This window comes from Podarcis vaucheri, assembly GCF_965113315.1.
Source record: "Podarcis vaucheri genome assembly, chromosome: 6".
In the NCBI taxonomy this organism is placed as follows: domain Eukaryota; kingdom Metazoa; phylum Chordata; class Lepidosauria; order Squamata; family Lacertidae; genus Podarcis; species Podarcis vaucheri.
Window position 1 is genome coordinate 36,948,070 of NC_138764.1, and position 12,907 is coordinate 36,960,976.

At 39.2% G+C, this 12,907-nt stretch overlaps 1 protein-coding gene across 3 annotated transcripts in view; it reads right to left on the reverse strand.

Moving 5' to 3' along the window:
- PRKACB (protein kinase cAMP-activated catalytic subunit beta) overlaps positions 1–12,907 on the reverse strand; it is a 58,281-nt gene that overhangs the window by 8,685 nt on the left and 36,689 nt on the right. For all 3 annotated transcript variants that reach the window (XM_082228090.1, XM_082228089.1, XM_082228091.1), the window contains exons 2-7: positions 7,744–7,805; positions 5,833–5,961; positions 1,991–2,089; positions 1,338–1,420; positions 606–732; positions 25–120 (exon numbers count right to left, since the gene is read on the reverse strand). In XM_082228090.1, the coding sequence (XP_082084216.1) occupies positions 25–120; positions 606–732; positions 1,338–1,420; positions 1,991–2,089; positions 5,833–5,961; positions 7,744–7,805 (596 nt within the window). The remainder of the gene's footprint in view (positions 1–24; positions 121–605; positions 733–1,337; positions 1,421–1,990; positions 2,090–5,832; positions 5,962–7,743; positions 7,806–12,907) is intronic.

Here is a 12,907-nt window from a genome sequence, read left to right on the forward strand (position 1 = left end):
ACACCATGAAGCATTATGAAATACCTTGCTGAGAATTATTTCTGGCGCCAAGTATTCTGGAGTCCCACATAACGTCCAGGTTCTGCCTTTTACTCTTTTTGCAAACCCAAAATCTGTGACCTAGTAGCACAGAAAAAAGAGTTACCACATTATCCAAGCTTTAGTTTTTTCTTAGTAATAACCTGAACGTTACATATAGCTTTCAAAAGCATTCAACCACAGAAATGGTTCCATGTCCTATGGTTGATTCAAAATTCAGATATTTTCAAATCAAGGCATGACATATGTTTTGCTTTTGATTCAAAGCTATACAAAATGCCCAAAGAAGAATTACCAGGAAGCACATGCTTTAGACATGCTATATGTAACATTAGGCAATATTCATTAAAAGTTTTTCTCAATTAAGCATTTCGTTAGTATCACTTGCAGATATGATACATCTTGGATCAAGTTTCAGAATTCCCTTTGGTTGATAACCTGCAAAACCAACCAATCAAGGTATTTAATTTATCACCACCCGTTTCCTTACAATGCAAACATTTAAGCGTTCTGTACTTCTTGCTATGGAATGAAGCTGAGCTTGAAAACGTTTGTCTTCATCATACCTGGATATATCCTTGCTGGTCAATTAAAAGATTTTCGGGTTTCAGATCTCTGTAGATGAGGTCTAGTGAATGGAGGTACTCAAATGTTAGCACTATCTGAGCTGCATAAAATCGTGCATGTGGTTCACTGTAAACAAATGAAAATAATCAGGCTATTAAACCACGGTCAACATTTGCAGACATAGCATACTCATATGTGATAACAGAAATGTTAAACTCTAAGGAAATAAAGAAAACTGCAAATGGGTTGTATCCAACACTGCTGTTCCACTTAAGCAAGAGACTCCCGCTTGCCCAATGGAACTCTGCTCTCATCTCCAGCCCCCTGTGTGCCTTTAAAAGTTGTTCCACAGGGTTGGGGGGACCCTTTGGAGCAAATTCTGGGTGTACGAAGGAAAAGGAGAAGAAAAGGATGTCCTGTTGTACAAGCAGAATATTTTTTTAAAAATAATTTAATTTTAAATAATGAAATGTCTATTTTTATCTTATAAAGGGACTGCACAACCTAATATTATTGCTATGTTCTTATCTATCATTCTCTACTACCTATTTGAAGGCAAAACTGTTTTTCAAAGGTACTTCTGAAAGTCTTAATGTTCATAATGGATAAGAATAAAGTAATGATCCCCTTGCAAATATTTCCTAAACATCTGAAAGCTAAGAGCTATCATCTCTTTCTCATTCCCTTCCTCACATCATTTTTCATAAATTATAATTCATTTATTATCTTACCTGAATCTTCCAATTCTTCTTAGATGTGAGAACATTTCACCTCCAGGAACATATTCCATAACCATGTATAAATTAGAATTGTCCTAAGGGAAAGTGAAGTATGTTCAGTTGTAAACCTGGGGTACTTAGGACAACCCAAGTAAATTGCATTTTTTTTCTGACAAGCAAACATAAAATAATACCAATAATACATTTTAAGTACTTTTATAATTGAAGACTGAACATAAAATAAGACAGGAAACATTCAAGTGGCCCATGAATTCAAACTGACCATACTTTTTCTATTTTTCTCAGTGTTTAAGAGGCTCCCTAAAAGTCAGTACAGCAAGTTGCTGGGGGGGGGGGATTGGCAACTTAAACAAACCCAGGGTGATGAGGCGATTTGAAATTTTTGCTTTGGGCTTTTTGCTTTGTTGGGATCACTCCTTCAAGTCCTTAAAGCTTATCATGGAGCTGCATGCATATCTCCTTTTGATCAGACTGTGATCAGGATGACGGCCAAGCATTTAGCTTCATTTTTATTTTTTTTACAGTTGGAGAGTCTAAAATCACCTTTGTTTTGACCTGTGGGTCAGGAATCACTAGACTCTAAAAAGACAGAAAGCTGTGCAAGAAAAATGTAATAACAGTTTACCTTCCCGCTTAGTATTTACCTTAAAAGAATACTCCAGTCTTACAAGGAAAGGGAAGTTCACTGCTTGTAATATTCTCTTTTCATTAAGTGTGTGTTCTATTTGCTTCAGCTTAACCACCTAGGAACAAAGCATTTTTTATTAAACGCTTGAGTCTAAACATTAAGAGAATTCAAACAAGTCCACGTCTTCTTAGTGGAAAGAGGAAAAAATAATAACTTAAGAACAGCACTTCTAAAAGATGGTGGCGAGTGCTACATATAGCTCTCAAAGCACGGATTGCTACACCCACGTTAATACAGCAAAGTTAGGTAGCAAGGCAGTTATCCTTTTTTACCTTTTAGAAGATGCTACATCTGAAGAAGAATGGCATGGCACACTATACCTTTTTCAACTCTGGCCTTTCTGCTGACACAGTCAAAGGAGTATTGAGAGGAATTCTAACAAATATGGTCTGTGTGCACATGCAGTTCAAATACTACAAGAGTCTAGAAGCTCAGTTCACTTGGCGCACAAAGTGGGGTTTTCAGGGCATAAAGCTTATCTACACACAGATATCTGGGGTCCATTTTTATTTTTAACTTTCATATAGCCTATTAAAAACGTTTGCTGCTTAGAAGCATTCTCATATACTCTGTAGCTTCCTTCCTGACTAGGCATGATTTCCTTCTGTGAAAACTGCTTAATCACTGCAAAACAAAAAAAGTAGCTCTTCTACTTCTGTCTGTTTGCATAGTAAGCTAGTTTTTTTAAAAAATTATAATAATGCTTGTGCTCAACAGAGCCTATCAGAAGTCTGTTAATACCCAATATTCCACCTGTTCTTAACAGCCACAGACCACTATAATTTCCTTACTTCCCTATTCTGAATGCATTTTGAAAGCTACAGAAGGAGAGTGAAAGCAGCAAACTGGCAAGATGTCAGGAAGTTCAAACATTTCCCCAGGAACCAGGAAAAGGAGACTCACTCCCTTACACGTTACTATGGGTAGCAGAATAACCAACTGACGAAGAATACAACTGCTTAAAAACTTAAGAAGCCACAGCACCCTTTAGATGTTTTCCAGCTGAGCAAGCAGTTCCCATGCAGCTGGTTGAAATGGCTATGTGGCTAGCGCCTGATCAGTGTCTTTCTGAAGCAATGCCTTTTTTCCTCGGAGATGTACAAGATCTCCTCATGGATAAGCAGCTGCCACAAGCTCGGAGAACATCCAAGCCAAGCCCTAACACAAACAGCCTAATGCAAGCTTTTATATACTCAGATGTCATCTCTCTGCACATTACTGAATAATGTCCAACGTCTATAAATTTTGGGAACCATTTTCTTGCACATGCATGGCTACAAATGATGGTCCTGGGGCAAAGTCTTATGTGTGCATAAGATAACTGATAGACATTCCAACTTGTGGCAAACTGGTGCATAGTAATTTTCATGACAGATCTGTAAACTGCAGCAAAGGACGGGCAGCAAGGACATAGTGAGAAGTGTCACAACTGTGTGGAGAAAGGGCTCACAGGCCGCCTCATTCCTCCCCTTACGTAGCCTTCCTTCTCCAGCTGTTCAAAATCAATGTCAGTATGCAAGGAGTAGGTGTGGGATAACAGCCTCTTGTCACCATTCAGAATGCCATCTGCAAGCTAGAGGGCAATCTTCCATAGGAAACCAGGATTCTAAAATGCCCAGGCAGCTCCCACAAGAGCAGCAGTTTCCCTGCTTCACAAGGACCGTAAACACTGTGTGTTACTCGGCACTAATATTAACCACCGGCAAGGGGCTCAAGAGAACTGTGCCTGAAAAAGTAAGGACAGGGCTTGCTTGCACATAAGATCGCTTTCCAATTAAAGATAAACTTGATCCATGGCAAGCAGGCAGCAATGGAAAAGAGGAGGGGCCATGGGGGAAAGGAGGAGAGGCAAGCATAGCACAGGAGATACCAGCAAGGCTCTACTGTCATCAGGTGCCTTAGCAGAAGAACATGGAACACACACAGTTGTGCATTCACTCTACACATGCCACTGTTAGAAGTGCAGAGGTGTGGGCATTGATCTGAAATCACTGTAAGCCAGAGGTTTTCGTGCTTTTTGAGTCCTCGGCTCCCTTGACCAACTACATTCTTTCTGCAGCACCCCCTGAGGGGTTCTTGCCTGCAGAACCAGCAGCCTATCACCCTTTTTCAAAAACCCTCCCTTGTGGAGCGTTCCCACAGCCTCCTCTCCCATCTCCCTGGGAGTCCTCTGGGCAGCTGCAGCTTCCGCCCCTAGTCTCTTGAGCAGCCCCACCCCCACATCCCCAAAGAGAGGTGCCTCCTTACATTGCCCCACGGGGGCCTGGGAAGCACCCCCTAGCCAGCTCCTGAGGCACCATTCACCTGGGGAGCTTGTAGCCAGGGTTGCTGCAACGAACAGCTGTGCAAGCCTTTGGGAGGCAGAGAACCAAAAAGACATCAGAGGGAGGGAGGGAGGGAAGGAAAGAGGAACAGGAGCCATTGTTGCCTACGGCACCCCTGCCCAGGGCACCCCAGGGTGCCATGGCATACTGGTTGAAAACCACTACTGTAAGCCCAAATGGGCACCCAAAATGTCTGAAAGGACCTGGATCTCCCCAAAGGCTGGGCAAGCTGCCTGCAACATGGATTACAAATGTATAGCTCTGATGAATAATTATTCTACTGTATATGGAAATATGAATGTTAGCTGAGGTTTTTAATTTTGAGAACCCAGTTCTTAACTTTGGGCAAAATGAAACTCAAAACAGATGGGTCTATTTTTGAATCATAAAAGTACAATAAAAATAACAATCTGGTATGGAAAACATGTAAATTGATTGAGATTTCATGCTGGTATTCATGATTTGTGTATTAATGTCTGTCTGTATTATTGAAACTAGCCTGTGGGGTGTTGATTTGCCACATGCCAACTCCCTTCCAAATTTGCAGCTGCTAGACTATATTAAAACACCAAACTAAAAATACTCCCTTCTTATCTAGTACTGCTCCCTGATACAAGATAACTGGAGAAATGCAAGATGCTTGTGAATAGAACGTAAGCTATCAATGTAGTCAAATGAGTAGCAATGGCTAGCTTAAAAAGTGGATCACGCTGTATCAGCCAGATTTTTTCCAATGCTCATTTAAGAGAATTGCTTATTTCTTTTAAAAGATTTTAGGTAGGCCCATGCAAATATTAAGCAGCATAAAGCAAGAATCTATCTATCTATCTATCTATCTATCTATCTATCTATCTATCATCTCCATTTCACATTTAGTAAGTAAGAAGACGACTTCACTGCCCAATATTACAGAAAGGTAGAAAATATATACATTTGCATAATCTTTATTCCTGGGAGAGAATGAAGGATCAAGCTATTTACTGTGAAAGTACAAAAGATAGTAGAATATATCCAGTTGAAACTGAGTAATCTGCATGAGCAAAAGAATCATATGCATAACAGGATATGCATGCTAAGATTAAGGACACTAAAATACTGCATTCTATTTTTGTATCACTTTTAGTATCCACTTTGAGTGCAAAAATCTTAACTTAGAAATAGTGTTCTTTAAAATTAATTGCCAATAAAAAACTTCACAGGCAATTTGCAATTATAATATCCATTAAGTATTTCAAAACAAAACAAAAAGGTAAAGTGCCCAAATTGGCTTCCACTGTCAGTAAATGACTATTACTTCCGTAAGGCAAACTTCAGGAAAACTCTTGAGCAGCAATCCAACTATTTTTTCACCAGGGTCATAACTAGCACACAACAGTATTAATAGATGTTGCAAGTACTCCACCCTAATGAAACAGAACACAAATATTAGTGTTCAACAAACACAGTAGAGTATTATAATAAAAAATATACCAACTTTTTGTTTATCCAGTATCTTCATGGCATAATACTGCTCTGTGGATTTGTGTTTCACCAGCATGACTCTGCCAAATGATCCGGTTCCAAGTGTTTTTAGCCTCTCAAAGTCATCTAAACCAGCAGTATTCTACATGAACACAAAACAAGATCCTGAGATATTCCAAGTTTAAAAAGATAAAAGTTTTTGTAACTTCAATTATAAATATAACAGCAGCCATAAAAGGTCATATGATCTTTCTGTTCTCCATCTCTCTCCTTTCTCCCTTCTTGTGAAATATTATCCAAAAAGTCAGGAAGCCCTGTAGCCCCCCCAGTGGAAGGAGGCTACAGGAGGAGAAAAGAAAGATCATTGTGCAAGCCACCTTCTGCTCATAAACCTTCTGGACATAAAGTGTGTTAATTCATCAAGAAGGATGTCAACCATCTTCTGTTGTAATCATAAATGAAAAATGTGAAATAGCTACTAGCTGGATTTCATGTAATTCACCATATATTTGTTAACAGTATTAGTACTAGAGGGGGGAAATACAGTGTATTTTGTAAAGTGGAAAAAACTCTTTACAAAATAGGAATATTAATTCTTACTAGGCAGCAGCAGAGGCTGCTTGCACACAATTAAGTATTTAACTATTTTTTAAAAATGCACCTACTTGGCCTTTTTCTAGGTCAAAACCATGTTTCTGAGGGCAAGCACCCTTATTTCCTGTTAGGGACAAGGACACACTACAGTTCCAGTATGACTGGGGAGGAATGGAGCATACAGAGATGAGCTGGCTTCCCTCCACCTCAGTTTTGACCTGATGTTTTCTCCTCGCACAGAATTATATACCTCCCATTGACTTCAGACATTTAAGGGGCTAGAATCTGCAGCCTGTTACAGTTGAAAGACGTCTTCACACTTCCCCAATCACGGTTAAGATAACAGAGTTTTAATATATTAAACTTTTCTCAAAGAGCTGATAGATCTAGGAGACACAAAAACTCTCATGCAGCCTATAACAAGTGGTAGACAAGAGTCATGTTGGATTGAAGTCCAAGCAATACAGTTGAACAGAAGTTAAGAGCTATGGTGATAGAGGATTTATTAGTATTAGGCCCCAATCTGAACAGGCCTCCTGTTCCATCTATGACAATGCAACAAACAGAGCTCCACAAGAAAGCTCAAATATCACCACTACAGTGGTGCCTCGCAAGACGAAATTAATTCGTTCCGTGAGTTTTTTCGTCTAGCGAATTTTTCGTCTTGCGAAGCACGGTGTCGGGAAAGTTTTGGAAAAGCTTCAAAAATCACCAAAATCTTCAAAAACCTCAAAAAAGGCTACCACACCACATTCTATGAGTTGCTCCTCGAAGTCAAGTCACAACTGTATTAACAGTGTTAAGAAAAACGAAACAAACTTGCAAGACGTTTTCGTCTTGTGAAGCAGCTCAAAAAACGCAAAACCCTTTCGTCTAGCGAGTTTTTCGTCTTGCGAGGCATTCGTCTTGCGGGGCACCACTGTAGTTACCTGTGGCCATGTTCTGACGTCATAAGCCATGTTTGTTGTTGTTAGGAAATAAGCAACCAGTGTTTAACATAAATTGTGATGTATCAGAAAGCCCAGCTTATTGTCACATGAAAACATAGCTAGTAAGGTCTCTGTGAGGAAACTAAGTAACCAATGAAGACCATTTATTTGGTTAAACAGTCACTCTCCACATTCACTACTGAACAACTGTTTGCCACTTTTAAGTACACACAAAAACAGGTGCATGGGATGAAGACACCATTAAAAGTTTCCTGCACAGAACCTAATTATTTTTTTTCAGGAATTATCACAACTGTATCACATATAAGAGTGTCTTCCTATATTCCCAAACATGAAAGACTAAATTGCAAGAAAATGGTAGTTAAATTGGGTTTTGTTACCTGAGGGGGGCTTTCCCATTTTCTTAAAAAGTCTTCTTTGGCTTTGGCTAGGAACTCTTTCACTGTAAGCAAAAACGAAAATGTGATGTTTAGAACAATTCACTAAAGTATCGAAAGCACTCTGAAATTATTTTAAGGCTGCTTTACGAAGTGCCAATGAAAACTCATAACTCTTCAACTCACACGCTAAATAAGAAGCAAGGTTTCTACAGTAGATCTAACAGCTCTCTAAAGCTTATGAATTACAATTTCAGCACAAGTTTGCTTAAACTAGTTTAAAATCTAACAGGCCACACCACTGGACACGCGAGCAGGCTTTAAGGTGATGCAGATCCCTCTTAGATGAACTGGCGGAAGATTGTAAAGTTAACAAAAGTCCCCTGTTGGTATTTGGAGAGCAAACAGTTCTCCTTAATAGAATGCATCACTTTTGCTTAAAGGCTGTTTGCAAGCTGAAGAATCAAGTGCACAGCATTACTGCAAGCAAAGGCAAAACATAGGGTTACAAAATTGCACATTAGAGATGCCCACAGTCAGAGACTATCTTAAAGTACTAATTTTGCATTTCAGGTGATATTCGGTACACCCCATGTAAAATGTGCACAAAAATAAAAAGTCAATTACTTCTATATTTTAAGCATTTGAACATTATTATTAGCCAAACCACAGCAGGCTATTCTGTAAAAATTCTGTATTCCTAAGTGAGGGTTACTTATCTCAGGGCAGAACAGTTAGGGAATCCTGGTCTGAGGTGGCCAGAACAGGAGTAACCTCATCCTATGTTTTGGAAGATTATTGCCTGGTTAGATCCACCTGCAATGGACACATTGTAGTGTGGCGCTGGTGGGGAAAGGAGATTAATGAACTAGTTCTGCAATGCATTAGATACTGGCCTACATCACAATTTAAGGAAATTGCTTCCTTTGAAATTCCACTCCAATTCCAGTGAAAGAAAGTTAAATGTTGCATAGTATTAGGGATCTAAATGAGTTTGAGTGTGTGAAAAGAAACAAATTGTGTAAAATATATGAAGACTTTTCAAATGTGAAGATGACCTACCACTAGCCTTCCACCCCAAGTGCACATTTTAGTAATATCTTAGTTTTATAATTGGATTGTCCTCCTTTTCCTAATTTTATAGTACAGTCAATGACTTTGGGCTCTAATGAAAGAATGAGCATACCAAAGGTTTCTAAAGGTTTCACCAAGGATTTGTAGGAACATTCACCCGCATAGATGTGATGAAAAGAAAGAAAGAAAGAAAGAAAGAGAAAAAGGGTTTACGTATTTTCCATATGAGGCACACAGAAATCAAATTCACCCCAACCCAGCTCCCTTCCCACCCTTCTCTTCCCTAGGAAATGGCCATCAGTATACATCATACCCCCCACGTTGTCAAAGCAGACTACACCACAAATTTTAACTGTATAAAAAGCAACCAAATGAACACACACACATTTTCACTTAAAGAACCAACAGGTAAGAATTGTAAAGTATTGTACTGTACACTGGAAAAAAGGGTACATAAGTTATCTTGGGAAGAGGACTTCAGTAATAATTTAAAGCAACAGGTGCCCAGCGATACCAATACAGATATAAATATATTATATGCTAAAATCTTAGAAGAAACCAAGTATGCCATTTATATAGCAGTTATGCTGATTTAAAAGACTTACCACTTGCCCCCCAAACTGCATATTCATTAATGCATATTAAGATGAAATTTCATCGGCTACAAACCAACAAAGTTATATGTAATGGGGGGGGGGGACTGCATGTGCAGCCCAAGATTTGACATCTCCACAGCAACCAAGCACACTTTTGAGCTGGCATGCCATATTCTGAACATAAAAGCAACTTGCTTGTTCAGCAACATAAGTGGCAGAAGAGGAAATACACAAAAAAACTGTATGTGCAGTTGTGTCCATGCGCCCCCCCATACACTTATAACCAGACTACATCATGGCCTTGAACTTCACACCCATACCATCACTTGGTTAGCACACCCACAAATGTTAAACCTATCCAAAAATCAGAGACATCTTTACACAGAATCATTATGGAAAATAACACTAACTGCTCAAGATTCCAATTCCAGTTTTCTGGAGTGTCTGAAACTGTAATATAGTCGTCTTGGATGATTTTAAAGTAGCTACTTCCTTTTCCAACACTTCTATTTGTCCACACTGTCCATAACACACTTCAAAACATTCAACTGAATAAATTTAGAATACAACACACACAGCCAAAATATAATGAACCCATTGTTTTTGGTCTTGGTTCAGATGACCATCTAAACCACAATTTGATATCCTGGTTTGATAACTGTCTAGTAACTATAGCTCCTTCAGTTCATGTGAAATTGGAAATAGTGTTTCAATCAAAAGTGAAAGCAGAAGTATTCACTCTCCTCCTTTTGCATGAGAAGGAAGAGGATGCTTGCCACAGCTTGTTTGCTATACAGTAATCCAAATAATATGATGGTCTGAACTGGATCATAGTGGGATAGGATGGAAGATATAATTTGCTTTGCCACATTACTCAATTATGAGATCGCACTGTTTAGTAAAAAAAATCGCAAGATAAGAACAAATATTTTTGGGTGAATATCTCCTTCATTCTCTATGAATCACACACTTTTCCCCCCATGTAAAATTTGGGATAAAAAAGAAGCTAGTTCATATACATATTTCTGGGAACTCTCATTGTAACCATATTGTTTGTTGTTTGTTTGTTTGTTTGTTGATCATATCAGACAACTGTATATGTGGAAAAGGGCTAATTTAACATAGTTTCTATTCTCCAGCTACAAAGTCTAAGAGCAGATTGCAAGTCAAAGTGGCACAAGAAAGTAAGTACATGGGAAATGTGCAATATTCAAATAAATAATGAAAACAAGTTTTTAAGCAGGGTTCTAAATAATTCTCCTGTGAAAAGCTTTTTAAGAAAAATCTGTACAGCTAACTTATTTCAATTAGAATTTTTAAGAATGGGACTTCCGGGGTTGACGCGATCTGGGAATGGCGGATTCCCTCCGAGCTCCGGAGGGAATCGGCTCAGCAGGGGACGGGTCTTTGCCGTGCCGGCGACACGGGGACCCTTAAAACCGCAGGCGCGGTGCCTGCGGACTGAAGACTCGGCGGGTGCCTTAAGCGCCCCCCCTGATTCGCGAAGAGCCTTTTTAAAGGCTGCGGAGGGGATACGGGGGGTGGCGTGGCACTGAGAGTCCATCGCTACCTCTGCTGAGCGAAGCCGCGAGCCATGACCGGAGAGCGCTGACTTCCTTCCTTGAAATTCGGCTGAAAAAACAACCCGTGAGTAATTTGGACTTGGCTTTTAAGAAATTTATCCACTGAATTTGAGACGATCGGGGGATGTGCTAAAAGGAAGTCCGCACCCCCCCACCTTGCAGACGATCTAGAGCAACGAAAAAAGAACTAAGCTGGAGTGCCCACCCTGTAAAGGGTGAGTTTTTAAAAAAAAAGACAGTAACTTCCAAGATTTGGAAATTTTGAGCAGGAGAGAGGAGTGTTGGATGTTTTGTGTTCTGTTGTAAACAACCCCCCCTCCCGGGCCCGGGAGCGTCCTGCTTTGGAGCTGGTTTAAGAAGTGCAGAGTTTGACAGCTGTCAAAGCTGTCAAACGGACTGTTAATAGTGGAAAATTGCTACCTAAGTTACCTCTGGATTAAAAAGAGTTACAATTGATCTAAAATTGTTGGAAATAAAGAAACAATAACAAGACAAAGGACTGTTGGGGAAAAGAATACTAAGTAACCAGATTCCCTCTAGAGGGAATTCTGTGGAATTACAATGGCTGTGGATGGAAAGATACTGGGAGAAATCGAAAGGATGTTCTATTTGGTTGGAATCTTACAAGAGCAGACTACGGCTATGAGTGAACAATTGATGACCTTGACTTCTGAAACAAGTAGTTCTGCTGAATGTAACGAGGACCTCAATGAGAAAGAATCCACAGCTGAACCAGAAATGATAATAAAAGAAGAGGAGAAGACAAAACAAGAAAGAGAAGAAGTGATGTGGGAAAATACAGAGCAGAAGCTGACGCCTGTGGAATACAAACAAGGAGATTATTGGAGCAAATCTACTATAAATCCACGAAAGATGCAGAAGACGAAAGTGGAGGTCCTGGGAGTCTATGAAATTAAGGAATTTAAAATAAAGAAATATAATCGGGGCCTCCACATAGACTCTGACTTTGATTACCTTCAAGATTCATGCCTTGTGGAAACTCTTCAGCAGCTGTTTGCAAATATGGGAAGAGACTTTGGATTGATGGTGAAAGAACTCTTTCGAGATGTGACGACTGGCATAAAGGATTACCAACAAGACCGGCGGAGAGGGACTGAAAGAGACTGGAGGGCCTCGGACGTGAGGAACCCGGGCTAGGAACTGTTATTTTGGACATGCTTTGGGAAGGGACGCAAACCGGGGATGGGAGGGAGGGAAAAATTAAGTTCTAACAACACTCATGATTATGGGATTTGGTTAAAAAGATCATTATTCAAGACAAAATGGGAAATCGTTGGAAGGGAATTGAGGTCCAACTTAGAAAAAAATAATTTTGTTTGTTTTTATAAAAGGACTAATATTAAGACAGGGAAATGCCAATTTGCTGACATAAATTTGGAAATGGGGATGCAAGGGAGGGGGTAGGGGGAAGTCAATGACCAGGGTTAGGAAATAACATTTTCGGGAAAGTATATATGTTTGTTGTTGTTTTCTTATTTTCTTTTTTGTTTATGTGTTTATTTGTTTTTTGTGTCTTTGTTTTTGTCTATATAAAATGTGAAAACCCAATAAAAATTTTATAAAAAAAAAAATAGAATTTTTAAGAATGAAGCTAGTACTGTACTGGTGAATATTTGACATGTGAACTCATAACGTGGATGTAATTCCTAGATAGTAGATATGTCTTAAAGATTTCTGGAAAGAGCTTCTTAATGTTTCCTTACAAGTTATAGGTAAAATCATTCCACAGCTGCCCTCTTTATGCTTATTATGTATGGTGAATTTAGCCCAACTCAAATGAGTGAATAATTTGATCATAATGGAAATAAAACCTTTAGCTATACAAATATGTAAAACTTGGAAGAGCATTTACTTTAAAAACAACAACTAAGTTTAGTCATATCTGGACATATT